General features: G+C 45.7%; 1 protein-coding gene across 2 annotated transcripts in view; it reads left to right on the forward strand.

The window, feature by feature from the left end:
- The window catches only part of PDLIM3 (PDZ and LIM domain 3), a 98,279-nt gene that overhangs the window by 41,577 nt on the left and 36,639 nt on the right, over window positions 1–20,063 (forward strand). Inside the window, exons 2-4 of one of the 2 annotated variants that reach the window (XM_030191490.1) lie at window positions 5,230–5,381; window positions 8,512–8,596; window positions 13,678–13,865. In XM_030191490.1, the coding sequence (XP_030047350.1) occupies window positions 5,230–5,381; window positions 8,512–8,596; window positions 13,678–13,865 (425 nt within the window). Of the gene's footprint in view, window positions 1–5,229; window positions 5,382–8,511; window positions 8,597–13,677; window positions 13,866–15,122; window positions 15,191–20,063 lie in introns of both variants that reach the window. The other variant, XM_030191489.1, reaches the window with a different exon arrangement.

Raw genomic sequence — 20,063 nt, forward strand, 5'->3', positions numbered from 1 at the left:
GCAGATTTACCACAGGATCTGGATGATCCCTCCGCGGTGAGGATTTTCCACCGTGATGAGCTGCCAGCGCTTATTTCAGATACCCTGCAGGCCCTCTCGATTGAAGATCCTGACAGTGGCATGGCCTCCTCGGGTAATCCCAGGATGGCTAGTACCAAGATAGCTGCTCGGGCCTTCCCTTTGCATGACTCCATCCTAGAGCTTGTGTCGGCTCAGTGGGCTGACCCCGAGGGACCTTTGAGAGTTTCCAGGGCTATGGGGCAGTTATACCCTCTGCGTGAGGGGCATATGGCTCGTTTTCAAATGCCTACAGTGGATGCCCTAGTCACTGCGGTGACAAAGAGAACTACCCTCCCTGTTGAAGGAGGTGTTGCCCTGAAGGATGTTCAAGACCGTAGGCTGGAAACAGCATTGAAACGGTCCTTTGAAATTGCAGGTCTCACTGTTCGGGCGTCTGCATGCAGCTGTTTTGCTGTTAGAGCCTGCCTAGCTTGGCTGCAACAGGCAGTGGCACAGCCCGGAGATGGAGCGGAGCCCTTCTTGGATGTGGCTCCGCGGATGGAGGTGGCCTTGTCCTTTCTGGCTGATGCCCTTTATGACCTTGTCAGAGCTTCGGCTAAACAAATGGCAGTAGCAGTGGCGGCTCGCCGTAGTCTGTGGCTACGGCACTGGGCAGCAGACATGGCCTCTAAGCAAAGGTTGGTGAAGTTGCCTTTTCAAGGACTTCTCCTATTTGGTGAGGAGTTGGAGAAAATTGTGAAAGGCTTGGGTGATCCAAAACCCCAGTGCTTGCCCGAAGATAGGCAGAGGCCTTCCTCTAAGGGCCAGGCTGTCCACTCCTCGTACAGACCTCGCTTCCATGAAGCTAGAAGGTACCGCCCGGGGCGTTCGGCTGGGTTCACTTCACGTGCCCGTGGTCAGCAGAGGAACTCCTTTCGCTCGGACAAGCGTTCCGCAGCTGGTGGCTCAAGGCCAGGAGTTCAGGGGCGACCCTCTCAATGATGGTGCGCCGGCCCTCTCCTCGATGCCTGTCATCGGAGGATGACTTTCCCTCTTTGCCGAGGAGTGGGCCAAGATTTCCTCAGATCAGTGGGTTCTGGACCTGATCGGAGATGGATACAGAATAGAATTCAACGCCCCAGTAAGAGACGTGTTTGTGGAGTCCCGATGCGGTTCTGCCGTCAAATGGGCGGCGGTGGAGGAGACTTTACAAGGTCTGATTCAGTTAGGGGCGGTGACCCCGGTGCCTCCCGCCGAGCAAGGCCACGGCCGATACTCCATCTACTTTGTGGTGCCGCGAAAAGGTGGGTCCTTTCGCCCTATTCTGGACTTAAAAGAAGTGAACAAGTCCCTGAGAGTGCGGCATTTCCACATGGAATCCCTGCGCTCCGTCATTGCGGCGGTTCAGCCAGGAGAGTTTCTCACGTCTCTAGACCTGAAAGAAGCTTACTTGCACATACCGATTTGGCCCCCGCACCAGAAGTTTCTGAGGTTTGCGGTGTTGGGAAAACATTTCCAGTTCAGGGCCTTGCCTTTTGGCCTCGCCACAGCTCCCCGAACCTTTTCGAAGGTAATGGTGGTAGTAGCTGCTTTTCTCAGGCGAGAAGGTATCAGGGTTCACCCGTACCTAGACGACTGGCTCATCAGAGCAGACTCTGCAACAGAGAGCTTACAAGCTACAGCCAGAGTGGTCTCAGTACTGCAATCTCTAGGCTGGGTCGTCAATATGGCCAAAAGTCACCTGACCCCTTCACAATCTCTAGAATTTTTGGGGGCCAGGTTCGACACAGTCTCGGGTTATGTGTTCCTACCCGAGCTAAGGCGGTGCAAGCTTCAGAATCAGGTCCGTCTGCTCCTGAGGATGCCCCGCCCGCGAGCTTGGGACATTGTCCAGCTGCTGGGATCGATGACAGCCACGATGGAAGTGGTACCCTGGGCGAGAGCGCACCTGAGACCGCTACAGTATTCCCTACTCCAGAGGTGGTCTCCAATTTCTCAGGATTACCACTGCAGACTCACTTGGCTCCCTGCGGCCTGACTCAGCATGGAGTGGTGGCTCTCGGACAGCATGCTGCGGCGAGGAATGCCGCTGACGCTCCCCATTTGGTGCCTGGTGGTAACGGATGCCAGCCTGAAGGGCTGGGGCGCACATTGCAAGGGGAAGCATGCCCAGGGTCTATGGACACCCGAGTCGGAGTGGTCCATCAATTGCCTACAGTTGAAAGCGGTGTTTCAGGCGCTTCTGGCTTTTCAAGTGACCCTGGAAGGATTGGCTGTCAGAGTGATGTCGGACAACACGACAACAGTGGCCTATATAAATCGACAAGGCGGAACAAGGTGCAGAGCACTAGCCGCGCAGGCCGAACTGATTTGCCACTGGGCCGAGCTGCATCTTCAGTGTCTGTCGGCAGTTCATATTGCAGGTCAGAGCAATGTGCAGGCCGATTATCTGAGCAGGCATCAGATCAATCCAGCAGAATGGAATCTGGCAGACGAAGTATTCCTGCAGATCTGTGCCAAATGGGGCAAGCCCGTGATGGATCTCATGGCGACAAGTTCCAATGCCAAAGTCCCGTGCTTCTTCAGCAGACGGAGAGATCCTCGCTCGGCGGGGTTGGATGCTTTGGCTCAAGCCTGGCCTCCGGGTCTTCTTTATGTGTTTCCCCCATGGCCCTTGATAGGGCGCCTGCTCTTGCGGATTCGGCTGCACCCAGGAGAAGTGGTCCTCATCGCCCCGGATTGGCCAAGGAGACCTTGGTATGCAGACCTCCGACAGATGCTTCTGGAGGCTCCTCTGCCGTTACCTCTGGTACCGAACCTGTTGACTCAGGGTCCGGTAGCCATGGAGGACGCCTGCCGCTTTGGTCTTACGGCATGGCTATTGAGAGGGCGCAATTGAGGGATAAAGGTTATTCCAATAAAGTGATTACCACTCTCCTGCAAGCCCGCAAGCGGTCCACTTCCGTAGCTTATGCTAGGATTTGGTGCCTGTTTGAGTCTTGGTGTGCTTCCAGAGCCATTGCACCAATGCGGGCTCCTGTCTCGCCGATTCTGGACTTTTTGCAGGAAGGTGTACAAAAAGGCTTGGCCTATAATTCCCTGCGGGTGCAAGTGGCAGCGTTGGCCTCCCTTCGTGGTAAGGTGGGAGGCGTGTCTTTGGCTGCTCACCCAGATGTGGCACGGTTTCTTAGAGGGGTGCTTCAGCTCCGACCTCCCGTGCGAGCACCCTGTCCAGCTTGGAACCTGGGGCTAGTTTTGAAAGCCCTGCAGGCATCTCCTTTTGAGCCGCTTCGGCGAGTATCGGAGAAGGATTTGACACTGAAGGCCGTTTTTCTGGTGGCCATTGCCTCGGCGAGATGGGTGTCAGAGCTCCAGGCGCTGTCCTGTAGAGACACATTTCTGCAATTTTCAGAGTCAGGAGTCACGGTTCGGACTGTGCCTTCCTTTATGCCTAAGGTGGTTTCAGCGTTTCACCTAAACCAGCCTATTTTCTTGCCCTCTTTTTCAGAGGAAGAGTTTCCAGAATCTTTTGGGCAGCTGCACCTTTTGGATGTGCGCAGGACTCTGCTGCAGTATCTGCGAGTTACTAACTCTTTCAGGACTTCTGATCATCTGTTTGTTTTACTATCAGGTTCTCGCAGAGGGTCTCCAGCGTCTAAGGCCACTATTGCCCGCTGGCTCAAAGAGACTATCTTTTCAGCTTATCTGCTGGCCGGCCGGGTGCTGCCTGTAGCCTTTAAGGCACATTCTACTAGAGCGATTTCTTCCTCTTGGGCTGAAACTGGAGCACTCTCTCTTCAAGAGATATGCAGTGCAGCAACATGGGCTTCTAAGCTCTCCTTTGCCAGACATTACAGGCTGGATGTGGCTGCCAGGAAGGATGCGCGTTTTGGAGCACAAGTGCTAGAGCGTGGTGTGGCTTGTTACCACCCTATCTAGGGATTGCTTTGTTACATCCCATACGTAATGGCTTCATCTGCTTGATGACAAGGAAGGGAAAATTAGGTTCTTACCATGATAATTTTCTTTCCTTTAGTCATAGCAGATGAAGCCATGAGCCCTCCCTGTTGGATTGTCAGTATGCTGTAAATTGGGTTTTTTCAGGTTCTGTTCTAATTTCCTGAAGTTCCTTCCTTGGAAGAAAATTGGAAAACAATCTTCAGGATTCATGTTCAGTTTAACTTTAGGAGGATGAGTTCATTCCCTCCAGTGTGTTGGGAGGATGTGTGATTCCCTCCAGGAGGTGCGTGTGTTCCCCTCCACTTCTACAATAAGGAGGATGAGTTTATTCCCTCCAGGAGGATGTGCATTCCCTCCTTTATGAGTTCATGCCCTTGTGATGGGCCATCGTTCGCTGTGAGGAAAGCTCTTGTGATTCCCATTGCGGTTGGCCATACTGCTTTGGAAGCTTCAAATACTGAAGAGGCAGTGAAGCTAGCTGGCCAAGAGGGCACTGTGAAAGTTTGAGTGCTCTCTATCTCCCCTGCTGGTTGATGGACATAACCCATACGTAATGGCTTCATCTGCTATGACTAAAGGAAAGAAAATTATCATGGTAAGAACCTAATTTTCCCATGTGCCCAATTTAACGCATACAATTCACCATGCCTTATGTAGAATCCAGGGGTATGTGTCTATGTATATTGAATCCTGTAACAATGCGTAACTGGACAGAACACTTATCATGTTAGATCATGATTTTAATTATCAAAATCTTGGTAGCCCCTAAGGACCTGAAAGTTAATTGGGAGAGGGAGTACAAGAGTTTTGCCTAAAGCACCCGATACCCTTGCATTGGCCCTGCAACTCGGCCGCATAATTTAGAATTGTCTATGAAAATGCCTTTCCAAAGAAAGGGCTCAGAAGTGTGGAGCTGGAAGCAGAGCACACTCGACGCTTTTCTTCACAGAAAGGCTGGTAGGTGGATTCAGTGCACTTCAAGTGAATGAGGCGGGAAGGATGAAGCCACTGAAATTTAGCACAGAGGATCCTTGGCAGTGGGGAAAAAGTTGAGAAAGCTAGACAGCAGGGAGGAAATGCCATAATATAACCAATTACATGTCTTAACAGTTCAATCCATTAACCTCTGCTTAATTTATGATCATTGAGCTGATATGGAAAGAAATCAAATTGAGGCTTTGCTTTCATAGATCTTGAATCTTGTGTTACTGGTCCCTCTTCTCTCAGAATAATGCTGTTCAATCAAAATCCTATTTCTTTTCTTTTCAGATTACACCAGGAAGCAAGTCCTCTGCAGCCAATCTGTGTCCCGGTGATGTCATTGTGGCAATTGATGGCTATAGCACAGAAAACATGACCCATGCAGAAGCCCAGGACAGAATTAAAGCAGCAGCTAATCAGCTTGCACTCAAAATAGAAAGGTATTTAGCCAGAGGGGACGAGGGTGGGAGTGAGGAGCCCGTGTATCATTTAGAGGGAAAGTTATTAATGTGGGCTATTGTTAACCTAACTTGTGGTAAATCACCTTATTTTAGCACAGGATCCCATCTTATGCAATGAGACCCTGTGCTAAAATAACCTGACTTAAAAGTAGTCCACATTGCTAACTCCACCCAACCCCACCCCCCTTAGACAGTAAGGGCCCTGTTTACTAAGCCGTGCTAACGCTAGAGACACTCAAAGGAATATATGGGTATCTTTAATGTTAGCGTGAGCCCTTGGTTATTTAGGTCATCTAAGCAAGAGAGGCACACAAGTACATAAGTTGTGCCTGTTTTATTAGGGTATGCAGTATTGTCACAAAGGTGCAAGCCAAAATCAGAACACCTAAACTCCTCAAATAGCAAATGGAAAATATTTTTATTTAATTTATATCCCACTTTAAACCAAAGTGGGTTACAATCAAACATTCATAATTGATATAATGTATTTGTTTTGTTTTGAACACTCCTTCAATAATTCGCAAAACTAATTTGAATTACACTCAAAATAACTACTATATATATATATGTATATATATATACACTGTGTTTTCACCAAAGAACCAGATAGTGGCAAATTTCAGGATGATATACCTCAATTTTATTGAAATTTGGTCAAGGTTTTGGCAAAGTTATGAATTTTTTTTTTTTTTTTTTTTGAAACAGTGTATATATGAATCTTACTGGAGCCGGTGGGGGGAAGAGGGGTTGGTGGTTGGGAGGCGAAGATAGTGGTGGGCAGACTTATACGGTCTGTGCCAGATCCGGTGGTGGGAGGTGAGACTGGTGGTTGGGAGGTGGGGAAGAGTGCTGGGCAGACTTATACGGTCTGTGCCAGAGCCGGAGGTGGGACTGGTGGTTGGGAGGAGGAGATAGTGCTGGGCAGACTTTTATATGGTTTGAGCCCTGAAAAAGACAGGTACAAATCAAGGTACATCTTGTTGGGCAGACTGGATGGACCGTGCAGGTCTTTTTCTGCCATCATCTACTATGTTACTATGTATTTGGTGAAAAACAGTTGGGTCCTTTTACTAAGGTGCGCTGAAAAATCCCCTCCACTTGGTGTATACGCATGTATTGGATGTGCGCAGGTCCATTTTTTTCAGTGCATCTGAAAAAAAGGTTGAGGAAGCAAAATGGCCACCATTGCAGATGCATAAATACCTGCTAGCTCTCTGTTTTCCTCAATTTTGAGATGCAAAGAGAAGGGGCCGTTCTGCCTCCACTGCTCCTCAGCGGCAGTCTCAAACTGCACCAGGAATTCAGTCATATTTCAGAGAGGAATGATTCCAGTAACGCCGGAGGGAAGCCTGTTGGTTTGCCCTGGAGTGAATGGAGCCTCCGATGCGTCCCCAGGACTAGAGCTTTCGCTAAGCCCCGACGCAAGAGCTCCTTCTCCACAACCTGCCTGTAGTAGCTCTCCTCTATCGGCGTCTCTAACCCCAGTTTCCTTGATCGGTTCGGATGTAGAAGGATGGGAGGTGGAACCATCAGCAGAGAATTCTTGGATGGTTGGAGAACAAAGTGCTCGGGAGGGCCCTTCGACAATTTTAACAACTGCAAAGGAGAATGAGGCTGGAGAAATGGCATAGCTTAAAACTACGGCAGAGACTGAGGTACTGTCTACACAGTTTTTTACAATGATTAACAAACCTAAAGAAGGTGACCCTGGATAGCCTATGGACACTTATTGTGGACTTGGGGAAAGTAATGTGTCCACAAATACAAAAACTGACTAAGATATGATTGAGTTAGAGCAGAAAACAAAAGGAATAGATTCGAAAGTGGAGTCTTTGCAGCAGCAAAATATTATCTATGAAAAAGAAATTCAAAAAATACAATTGTATCAAAATATGATTAAAGACTTAACATCTTTACGGAGGAAAATGGAATTCCTTGAAAATACAGTCAGGAGTAATAACGCTCCGATTTTTTAACTTTCCAAAATAATTTGCCATTCCTCTGAGAGATATGTTGAGATATGTGAAGGAAATACTTGGAGTAGAAGAAGAGGCCATTCCACCATTTTCACAGATTTATTATCTTCCAGTTAAACAACAAAATCCAGAAATTCAAGAGTTAAATGTTTCGAATCTTCGAGTAATGATAGTTATACCATCAACATTTAATTGCTACGGTTGCTCTAACTCCGGACAAAAATTGGTTACTGACTTTTTTTTTTTTTTTTTTTTAAATAGAGGAAAATTTATTTTTGGGACAGAGAATCCAAATATTCCCAGATGTTTCCAAAAATACACAGAGAAGAAGACAACAGTTTCTTCTTTTGAAACCGGAGTCTTACAATTAGGGGCTTCTTTCTTTTTGAGATTTCTGTGTAAATGTGTGGTTCAATATCAATCAACAAAGTATGTTTGTTTGTTTTTTTTGAGCCAGCCCAGTTAACAACTTTTCTATCAGCTAAAATTCTCTTGTTTATATAAATGTATGAACCAATAGGGTATTCATCAAGCAGATTTCTTAAGCAAATTTCTCTTTTTGAATGATTATCTCTATTTTGAAACATCTAGCTCTCTATTGTGTGGACTTGAGTAAAATTGGTAAATGTTTCCTTTTTCATTTGGTGGTGGAAAAATGTTAAGCCAAATTTCTTTTCTGCTCAAGTGTTTTTACTTGATTGTATTTGAAAATTCCCTCCCCCCACCCCGCAAAAAAGGCATTCCAAGAGCTGTGGATCGGATTAGGAGAGAGGCCTATGTTATCCATAGATATAGAAGGAGTTAGATGAGAGAATTTCTCTTTGAACTATATCGGGATAGTTTCTCCTTGAAGATGTACTTATAAATCTACAGGGGTAGAAGGTATCCATTTATCTTGTCATTGAATGGCTTATTGAAAATTAATTTCCTTATCTGTATTTTGTTTATTTTGTATTAAATAGGAAATGGTAAATGCTAATATTTACTCTTTATCCGTGTGAAAACTAACATGCACCACTAGGTATAGGCAGGTTATAAATGTGATAAACAAATGTCACCTGACAATAAGATGTCCACTTCTAAACATACTTAGAAAAAATGCTTCAGTTTTCTTTCCTGTTCTGGTTTTATAGGTCAGAAACTAAGCTATGGTCTCCTCAAGTATCTGAAGAAGGCAAAGCGCACCCTTTTAAAATCAACTTGGAAGCAGAACAACAGGTATGAACTTGGCCCACCAAGATTTAAGATTTATTGTCAAATAGTGGTCTAAACCTGACACAGAGTAACTGCAGGATTAAAAGCCTCACTTCTAAAGGAGCACTTTGCATGCTGCCTGTTGAGACATGCATCTCGACAGCATGATGTACAGTTCACATGCTGTCCAGCAATTAGTGTGACTCAGCTGCTGAGAACTCTGGATAGGAGTTTAGAGGTTAATCAAAATCAGCTTATCAATACAATACTTAAGCAATAGTGCTTACTTAGGGGGTATTCTGTCAAGTAATGCCCCAGAAGGAGGCATGTGTTCTAAATAGCCAGTTGCAAACTGTAAGCAGCTGGCTCCGTTTCTCTGCTGTAGTGGGCTTCGGTCCTTCCCCATGGCCTCCAAATCCTAGTGCACAGCTCCTATTCTGTTGCTTTACTGTGACTTATTTATTTATATATATATATATAATTTTTTTTAGAGAACAAACAGGCGAACTTGGCACTGTTTAGAGCCAAAATGTTCAGGAGGGGCTGTCTCAGATGTGTAATAGGCAGATTTGGTTGCTAGCAGAAGATGAGGCCAGAGCCACTGCTTCCCTCATAGAAATCTATCTGTCCTCCTTCCTTCTCCCCTGCATCTGCATTGGCCTCTGGTCAGCAGGAGGCGTAGGTGAGCTGTGCTTCATACCAGCTGCTTCCTCCTGTCCCAGTGTTGCTCTGTAGTCAAACCTGCAGGGCCTCATTTGTGGGAGTTTTAAAATGTATTTAAATTAATGATGGGGGAATGCTCCGTAAGATGAGCTTATTGGCCAGGAAATGTATCTTACAGTACTGGACAGTCAAGGATCCTCCGGCATACTGGCACTGGAGAAACCAGTTACATCAGCTGGTGTCTTGGGAGGCTGGAGAATCTAGGTTCTCACAGAAAGAGTCACATTTTTGGCTGTCTGGGGCCCTTATTTGCAAAGTCTAAGCCATAGAGGTCGTAGTTTACTTTTAAATACAGGGTAAACTCCACGGGCTGTTATTGAATGGTTTTCCAGGTATGGGGTAAAGGGGGGGTTAATGAAGGGAATAGGAGAGGGCGGGAGAGGATAGGTACAATGATGGGGTAATAAATGTTGGCATAAAACTCACAAATGCTGTATGTTAGTTAGCAATTGTTGTATATTTAGATTGAGGTTGGATGGACGTTATATGCAGAGCCTGTATGACAATGTTTGTGTTGCTGCAATGTCAATAAAAAACGTTTAAATATATAAATTAATGATGGGGGGAGAGGGGGCACAATGTAATGTGCTTGTTTGTTTAGGGCCCATCAAAGTGTTAATCCTGCCTTCCTTTCTAGGTTGTTTTACAGTTATCAGCAACAGTTAAACTGCTCAAAATATCAGTGTACCACTTTTAGTTCTACTGTTTCCACTTTAAATGTTCATCAAAGGGTTTCTTTAAAAAAAAATCATTAAAGTACTTTTTTAAGTATAATATCCTCAGTTTCTCCTTCCCCAAATTTGATATTCAATTATCCATGCCCTCTATCTTTATATTTAGCAGTGTAATAGCTGCATAATGTTTAGCTGAGAAACATCCCTGAATTTAAAATAGTTGGCATAACCAAGTAGGAATTCTAGAAAAGTTAAATATTTTTAATATCAGGATCCCGTTGTTGTTCTCCTTCCCTTCCCCAAAGAAAATCAAAAAGCCTTTGGATTAGGTGGCAGCTACCAGTGGTTTGCCTGTGTCACTGAATCATTCAAGATAGCTTTTGACATTGAATCACTGAGTCATTCTAAAATTAAGCAATAGCATTAACTCATGTTAAAATGCATTCAAGATCTCACAGCAATGTAGAAATGAAAGAAAGCAATGAAAATAAAACAACTGAAAAATGCTGCAACTCCCTGTGTCTCCCATTCCTACCCATCCTGTCCATGCCTTCTTATTTCTCCCGTTTTCACAGTGCCACCCTTGGACCTCCTTTAAAGCACCTACTGAATGTAATTTAATGCTTCTGTTTAATGTCAGGTGACTTCACTAAACAGATCAATTTTTGGTATTCAAGTGATCTAGAAAACAGCAAGAGTGTCATGGTTTCAGCAATAAGTGCGTGACTATTTTCTTCTTCCCATTCTGAATTCAGAGCTCATTCAGTTTCTGGAACAATGCAACACATTCCCCCCCCCCCCCCCCCCCTTAGCTGGAAAACACAAGAACTGGCTGTTGCTTCTGCTGAATGTGCTCTCAAACATATAAACACAGCAGATATAGCAGCCCATCTATCCCGCCCTTCCCAATACCCACCATATGCTATTCTGTTAACATCACATTTAAAAGGGGAAGAATCGGCTGATACCATTTTTGATTCAGCTCCTGTGTGATACACATACAAGCCCCTTCATTACATCAATTTGAACTGTATCATCAAAATATGTTACATCACAATTCAGCTCTTTTTGCTGAGTAACCTGTAATTGCTCCACAGTGACCTACAGAATTGAACACAATGCATTCTTTTCATGCTGCTCAGAAGTTGGAGGCTGAGAGTGACTAGTTCTGTGTTAGCTTGCTGCTCTGCTGATGTTGTCCCTCTTAATTTATCCTTGCCTTGCAAGTTTTTAATTTCTAGCTTCACTGCTTTTCTTGTCATGTCTCTTGTGCTTTTCAAAAAAAATCTTTAGATTGGTGTATCTCTAAATTATGCAGCATGGAATTTCTCATCCTTTGTTTGCAGAATTTTAAGGCATAGACCATTCTACTTTAATAAATCTTAAATTTTAGCCTTTTTGTCCCTGGAGGAAAAAATTTAAATCAGCTTGACATTCAAAGTGCCTTATCTGGTTAATACGTGCTGCTGCCTGGATAAATATGGCTATACTCGGATTTTCAGTGGCATTGTCTAGACTGTCCTGCACTATCTGGATAGTGTCGGGGCACTCTGGGGCGAAATCTGGGTGGAGTCAAGAGTTCTGGAGACCGAGATTCAGCACCATTATCTGCATAACTATCCGGACTACTTAGAACAGCAACAGTTTCCTACCCAGTCACCACAAATTTGTTAAACACCTGATGCTGCCCATTTGTTCTTGGATGTTCAGTGACCATGAATACTTGGATATTGATGCTGGATATCCAGGTACAACTTGACTATACTGGCCAGTATTTAAATCACTCTAGCCCCAATGATCAATTTCCCCATAGCCGCCGAGAGGGGGGACAAAATTCCCGGGGCCCGGGCCTCCAAGGGGGGCCCGGCACCGCAGTCCCACCCGCCCTCCGTCGTCGACCATCTGCCCCCAGCATTGAAATCGCAGCGCTTCTCACCTCCGTGAAAAAAGCAGTGCTGCAGGCAGCAGGGCAGCAGATCACCTCCCTATGGGCCTCCTTCCCTCCCTGTGTCCCGCCCTCGTCTGACGTAACTTCCGCGAGGGCGGGACACAAGGAGGGAAGGAGGGCCGAAGGGAGGCATTCTGCCGCCTGCAGCGCTGCTTTCATGGAGGTGAGAGGTGCTGCGATTTTAATGCAGGGGGCCCGGCCTGGTGGCGGACGGAGGGGGGGAGCAGCGGGGGGTGGGGGGAGCGGTGGCTGCAGCGACCTAGGGTGGGGTGGGGTGGCAGGGGCAGGGCCCCAGGGGCGGCCTTGCCCCGGGCCTGGCCCAGTCTCTCAGCGGCCCTGAATTTCCCCATGCTGTTCCAAAACAGCGCTGTAAAATTAGCGCCAGAACAGCGCAGGGAAATAATGCCCCTAGATCGAAGTTAATAGCATGCAAATTTATGGATACTACTAGCTACGATCATGGGGAACTTCTGTGGGACGATTGTGCCTGGGCATATGCCCAAGGCACAATCCTCCTGCAGACGTTTTTGACAGGTCCAGGCTGCAAAAAACAAAACAAAAAAACAGCCCGGACCTGTCAAACATTACCAATGCAAGGGGCTGGAGGTCCAGTGAACCTCCAGACCCCCCCCCCCCCCACACAGACAGAGGGCTACAGATCTGGTGGACCTACAGCCCTCCACCCTGGTGGTCTAGCATCCCCCAAACCCTGACCTGACCCTCCCCCTGTACCTTGAAATGACTGAGGAGGGGTTAGTACACTCTCCTCCTTCCAGCGCCACCTCCAAAATGGAGAAACTCCCATATATGGTAGAGAAGCCCTGCCTAGCTCATCCCAGAATGCAATGGGCAGGGCGCTGCCATTTTGGAGGCGGCACTGGAAGGAATGCCACTCCCTCCTCCGTCACATCAAGGTATGGGTGGGTTTCAGGAGGCGCTAGACCACTGGAGGAGGCTGGAGGTCCACCGGGACCTCTAGCCCTCTCTTCTGTTGGGAGGAGGGCAGGGTCAGGTCTTTCTGTCTTGGGGGGGATGACGATGCCTGCTAGCATGCAGATGCATGCTGGACAAGGTTCTTCATTGCTACCCAATGCTCTGCAAACCCTAAAGCCAGCTCCAAGCTAGTATAGGGTTTGCCACTGTAGTTGTGCCCCTGTTTGGAGCGCTGCCCGCTGTGCATTGGGGAGGAATAGTTAGTGCCCTGTTTAGCATGCATTTGCATGCTACTTGTGGTCGGAGTCAGTGAGCATGTTTCATGCACTCGCTGGCTCTGATCATGGGGCAGGAGCAAACATGGGCACTAGTCTGGCACTAATAACCTCTAGCACCTGCGTTTGTTTCTGATCATCAGCCCCTCTGACTGCAGCAGCTTAATATTGGGCTAAGATTTAGCCTTGCTTTCTCTGGGCTATTAAAAGCATTTATGCAATTTTACACCTAAGAGTTTGTTGCATCCATATTTGATTTAATCTAGTGACCCATCTGCTTTAGACATCCTTAGGCACTCTCACTTTGGGTCTCAATCCCGGCTGGCTAGCCTGTAGCTAGCCTCAACTGGACTGGCCAGGATGGATACCCAAAGTGGGTGAAGGTCTGCTCTTGTGGCCCCCTATTAACTCCATTTATTCTAACAAAATTGAAAGAAGAAACTTCCTAGGACGTACCCACATTAACAAGTGCTGTGTTGTCAGTTTTGCTTATTACTACCTGCAGCAGTGAGCATTGTCGCTTTGTGTGTTTTGTCTGCCCATTGTGTACAGGAATTCAAGCCCATTGGTACAACTCACAACAGAAAGGCCCAGCCTTTTGTTGCAGCTGCAGACATTGATGGCAAAAAGCAGGTAGTGAGTTCTTCCTATAACACCCCCATTGGGCTTTATTCATCTGGCAATATTCAGGATGCACTCCATGGACAGATGCGGGGTCTAGCTGTTAATGCAGACCAAAAGTAAGTACCTGATTTTCATTTACACTTTTTACTGTTCTGATCACCTGTCCATTGTCTGTTTGTATCAAAAGTCCAGCTCTTGCTGTTTTCTCTTGTCACTCATTAAAAAAAATTGGGCATTTCTTCAAAAGGCTCAACAAACGAGGCAGTGAGTTTCCTAATGTAGAAGGGTGCTCTTTGTGGAAGGAAACATGTGAAAAGTCTATCCCCCCTGCCCCCCCCCCACTACCACCAGGATTTAGTGTTTACAGGGAGCTCTGGACCAAGGTTGTGTTGGGTAAGTGAGTAGAACAACTTATCACCTGGAACCCATGGACACTATTTGCATAATGACTTTTCATTCTACCAGTTCTCCCCTCTGTCATTTTCTCCTTAATACCATGTTCTCTACATTCCTCTCCTTAGACCCTCTAATTCCATTACTTTACAGTATTGTTCCCTTTTTCTAGTTTGCTATTCTTTTATCACATTCTATATTTGATGGTACATATAGCATAAGTTTGTACTGCTGACTTCAGAAGGACTAGGATACTGCATACGGAAAAAAAAATTGCTCTTTTCAATGTCTTCACTGCCCTCCATCTTCCCCCTCATCAAACCTTCCCAATTTGTATTTCCATCTCTCCACTCAATCCACACTAGTTTCTCCTTTTCTCTCATTCTTTCTGTTAAGCCCCTCACTTTCTTACCATGGCTCTCTCCCTTTGGGCAGCGGCAGTGCAGGGACAGTAAGAGCAGATTCTCATCTCCACAGCTGTGCCTCCTCCCCTTTTCTTGGCTGGTGCTGCCAGTTTAGAAAGGAGATGCATTGTAACGAGGAAAACCAAGGAAATGGCAGCTGTGGACTCTCGGTGATACTCTCTCACTGTCTCTGCACCAGCATCAATTATTTTTAACATTTTGGGGCCAGTAGGTTACTGGTGCTTTTCCACGGTGACTGTGACTTCTGTTGGATTTGTGGCACTGTCACATAGCCGAGATCCTCATGAGGAGTTGGAGACATGGAGAGGGCAGAAGCCAGAGAGGCAGCCTAGCTCACGCACTGTCTCTAGCTGCTAAAATGGTAATGCCACACATTTACGTATCTTGCTGCGGGCTATGTTAATGCTGTAATCTGTACAGCAGGTTGATAATACTAAACACAAATGGATTACAATACACCATGTAATGTGCAGTGGGGAGATCAAGTGTTAACCATACCATCCAGGCTTTTGTAGTGTTGCAGGAACCTATCACTCTGATCCTTTTTCTTTACAGGACGTGGATTACTTTGAACACAAGCATAATATTCGGCCTAAACCTTTCGTGCTCCCAGGCCGAAGCAGGTTATATATTTTAACTGTGTATTGGCACTATGTGCATGCTTCTTTGTAGTGCGTTTCACATGATTTGTAACAAGTCCTAGCTATATTTCCAGATTTGCTTTGCTAAATGTCCCAAAGTACATCAAAGAGCATTAGTTAGCATATGAGATCTATTATAGAATAACTGAGCAAGGGCTCTGACTCAAGAGGGGTGTCCTCACTTTAACTCTGCTTATTTATCAGTTTTAGTGTGGGGAAACTTCTGAAGTGAACGCCAAGTGCCAGCAATATATGGGGACTGATTGGATAGGGGAGGTGCCACTACATAGAAATTTGAACTGGTTACCTGTAAACCATCCCTGTGACCTACACACCTTAAACTGTAGTTTGTCAGTGACAATGGTTGTTTTCAGTCCCTAATTGAAACTGTAGAACAGGGTTTCTCAACCCAGACCTTGGGGAACCCCAAGCCCGTCTAGTGTTAAGGACATCCATAATGAATATGCATGAGATATATCTTGAAAACCAAACTGGCTTGGGGTTCCACAAGGACTGAGTTGAGAAACCCTGATCCAGAAAGTTTCCTTCCAAACCAGTATTCATGTGTAACTTTGTATAGCCTTATTGTGAAAATCACTGCAACTCTGTCCACTGTCTTTAAAAAGGAGAAAGTCAAACAAGTGGGCTAGGAAACACCTCAAAATTCTAAGCTGAAACGCTTTTGACACATCTATACTGTACCTCCCTACTGGGAATTTATAGCATATGAGGAGGGCCCCAGAATGTCACAGAGAAGAAGTCACTAGTGCAGGGGTTCAGCCCTCTGGTTTTGCATAAAGACCAGGTTTTCAGGATATCCGTAATGGATATGCATGAGAGAGATTTGCTTACGTTGGAGAGTCAACTCATGCATATTGATTAGGTATCCTGAAAACCTGGCCTCTTCGCAGCATTTGAGACCTGCATCCCTGCACTAGCTCTTGTCTTTTTCTTTCAGGTGGTATGTAATTCAGTTGCTGGCAGAGAGCAGGGAATTCTGAAGAATCCTTTTTTTTTTTTTTTTTTTTAAACATATACAAGTATTCTTAAATTGTTCTTTGGTAGGACTGTCCTTAGCCAGAAGCAAATTATTGGAATTTGCCCTTGTCCTCTTAACACTATGGTAGCCCTGTTTTTGTCTGACATGGCCAGGACTCCCCAATCTAACTGCAGTGGCCCGTGGCGATTTCAGCAATGAGCTGGAAGTTAGCCCTCTCTTTCCCCCCCCCCTCCCATTCTTCAATCAGTTGTGGGTTGCTGTAACTGAATTGCCCCAGGCCCCTCCCTGGGATCAACCTTGCTCCTTAACCACTTCTTTCTTATAAAGTAGAGAGGGAAGCTTTGGGGGACTCTAGTATTTGTTAAGGTACATAGCAGCTGAACTACTTGTGTTCACAGAGACAAGTTAAGGTGGGTCTGCCTCTCTGTCATTCTGTGATATGTATGGCTCTCCCTTTTTTTTTTTTTTAGAAATCAGTTGCATTTCCCTACAAAATGGGAGCAAAACCATAATTGGCTCAGCCTCTCCCTCCTGATTCAAAGCCACATGCAGCTCTAGGTAGTCATAGTATAGCCAACAGCAGCCCACTTTAGCTCAGTTGTAAGCAGCGTAGAAAAGGTCACTCTTCTAATTCCACTAAATGATTTAGATTAATCAGCATATGCATGCATTGTATCATCCAACCTGGCTCTTCTTACACTGCTTCATTTTGGTCTTTTTTTTTTTTTTGCCCTAAAAAGTTTCTAACTAAGATTCAGCAGTGTTGCACAGGCCCTGTGCTTTGTTGCTGAAAATTCAGTTTTGAGTGTCTAGCCCACCAGGGCTGTTAATACAGAATTGAAGCACTGCTGCTGGAGAGTGCTCCCAATCCCTACAGAAACTAATGCGAGTCTTAAGGAGACATTTCTGAAGCACCTGGCCACCTAGGAATTTGTCCATGTAAGTTACGCACGATGACGGCAGGCAGCCACATACATTACATTTGGCTCTAGAGTACAGATCCCAGTGTCCCGGCTCTGTGGCTTGTAAGTCTGAGTTGCTGCCCCCATGCCTGGCTTGCCAGCACAATGCTTCTAAGTGTGGCAATATTTCTATAGCTTAATTACTCTGAAAATGCTTTTCCTGTGAAGCCTGTGTTTTGCAGAGAATGTATTTGTTTTCACAGTACTGAATTTGGTCCTTCACAAATCGCATACAATCCATGTAATCTTTCTATATAAAATTCTCCATAACCAGGACGAGTACAGGGGAAGCACAGAACAGAATCTTATAGAGGTTCTCAACCCAGTGCTCAGGCCACACCTTGCCAGTCAGGTTTTTAGGATATCTATAATAAATATGTATGAGATAAATTTGCATGCAGTACCTCCAAACTATTTAAATCTATCCTATGCATATTCATTGTGGACATCCTTAGAGTGGCTAGGTGTGTCCTGAGGGCTGGGTTGAGAACCCCTACCTTAAGATAAAAGTACCTTTCTTTATTAATGTTGTAAAATTTAACTTAGAATCAAGCCGGTCAAGAAGCAAACTAAATGTGCACAAAAGTGGCACCTTCCTCCTTAGCCTGTGAGTTACCTCACATCTTTGGTATGAATTGAGCCTGTTTTTACTGCAGCCCCAGCACTGCAACCATGTTTAATGATGAACACATCTCATAACAAATTTCAGTTGCTAGGGGAGCCTTTGTTACCACATGCCCAGCCCATTTTTGTTCTGCACATTGGACTTGTAGTATGTCAGGGTTGGTAGACATTCATTATGAAACGAATGTTTCAGTAATGTGACATTTTAACAAAGGAAACCTGAGGAGTCTATTTAGACCAGGGGGTTCTCAACCTAGTTTTTGAGACACACCAAGCCAGTCTGGTTTTCTAGATAAAAATGTGCATGCAGCAACGCTATGTATATGCAAATCTCTCTCATGCATATTCATTGTGGGTATGGCCCCAGGACTTCTCATAAGGGCCTCGGTTCTACTAAGTTCAGTGTTACAGTACTTTATTCTCATGCATTATAAAGAGCTTCACAATAAGTCAATGGACATTCAGCTCTGCTCTCCTGTGTCTGTTTTATTTTAACACCTCTCTATTCTGCAGATTAGAAGTCAATGTGAGCAACAAGTGAGGCAGCCAAATGGTGGTTGTGTGGGTTGCTCATATGTAGGAAAAAATAAAGCAGCTCTTTGAAGAGTTTTGCTTAGCTGAGAGACCAGGAATCTCCTTAAATTAAGGCTGACCTGGTGCAACATGGAGGACCCAGGTTTGACTCCCAGATTAGGTCTTCCACCCTGGGGCAGCCAGGGCTGAACTCCGGGTGGGTTGCAGGGAACGAAGAGGAAGCTAATCGTCATGCAATGACAGTATCTAGTGGCTAGATTAGAGCCCATGATTGCAAAGGTTCTGGAAGCAGTTCTGATGCATGCCCCCAAATTGAGGACTTTATTGGGAAGAGATATAAAATAAAGGCAAATACCCGGTAGAAAATGCCCTGGTTCTGATTGAGACAGAAGTACCAGTAACCTAAAAGGGGTAATTCTATAAATTGAAGCCTCCTTTTGGGTGTCCCAGTCAGGGTCGGTCCTAGGCAGGGATGACAGGGGCAGTCAGACAGGGCCTCGCTCTCCTAGGCGCCCCACATCTCTGACACAGCTGTCCTCCTAGCTTGGAACACCTCCCTGCTTCGTACCTTAATGTGCATCCACATTGCAGTAGAGAGCAGCAGGCAGCAACAGTGATTTTCATATCCTGTCAGCGACCGAGCCCAGAACTTCCTTGTTGCTGCGTCCTGCCCCCTTTTGATGTCACTTCCTGCTTCCGTAAGGTGGGATGCAGCAGCGAGGAGGATCTGGGCTCAGCACCTGAAGGCATATGAAAATTGCTGTCTTTCTGCTGCTCTCTACTGAAACGTGGTGGATGCATATCAAGGTATGGGGTGAGGTGGGGTTCCGACAGCTCTAAACCTCCTTTTAAACTGATAAATAATGTTTTATGGTGGTGTGATGCAGGCAGCTGCGGGCAGGGGGGCCTACTGAACTGGTCTGCAGAGGGTCCCACAATTACTAAGACTGGCCCTAGTCCCAGTGCAGCTTGGGGAGCACAACATCCAGATTTTGGTATAGAATACTAGCAAAAACCTGCATCAGCACAGCCAAAAGGAAGGCTTGCCTGTTTATGCCAGGCATAAGTGGGCTCGCCTGCATCTTATTCTGTAAGATGTGTGCATTGATGGTGGACATGCCCATGGACCACCCTTGCCCCAAACACTGGTACAGCCCCTTTCCCAGTGTGTACTGAGGCACTTTGGGTGGATTCTATAAATGGTGTTCAAAATGGGTACCATTTAAGTGCTATTCTATAAGGGGTGTGTGCTCTTTATAGAATTAGTGCTTAACACTAATTCCCACGCCCTAACTTTGAGTACCAAGTTCAAGTTTCTTGATATACCGCTGCACGGAGTGTCCCATCGTAGTGGTTTATACAATTTGCAGTCAGGAGAAGCATAGTAATGAAAGGAACTACAATTTGGATAGAAAGCAGAAATAAATCTGAAAATTATCTACCTGCAAGTAAGCAACTAAAATCTAAAGCAGCAGACCTAGCAGTCTCTGTGCACCAAGCAGAGGTCCCCTGAAAAAGCAGGGGTGACAGAAAGGGATCAGACAAATTCAGGAGGCAGTCTCAAATACTTGCCTAAATAAGTAGGTATTTAGCCAAGAGGAAGAGCATTCCAAAAGATGATTAAACATGGATTTTCAAAGAGCATGCAAAAAAAAAAAAAAAATCGCATGAATGGAAGGAAGGGACAGAAAATATTGTGAAGATTGAAGAGGACAGCTAAAGGAGTAGGGAATCA

This window comes from Microcaecilia unicolor, chromosome 2 (assembly GCF_901765095.1).
Source record: "Microcaecilia unicolor chromosome 2, aMicUni1.1, whole genome shotgun sequence".
NCBI lineage: Eukaryota > Metazoa > Chordata > Amphibia > Gymnophiona > Siphonopidae > Microcaecilia > Microcaecilia unicolor.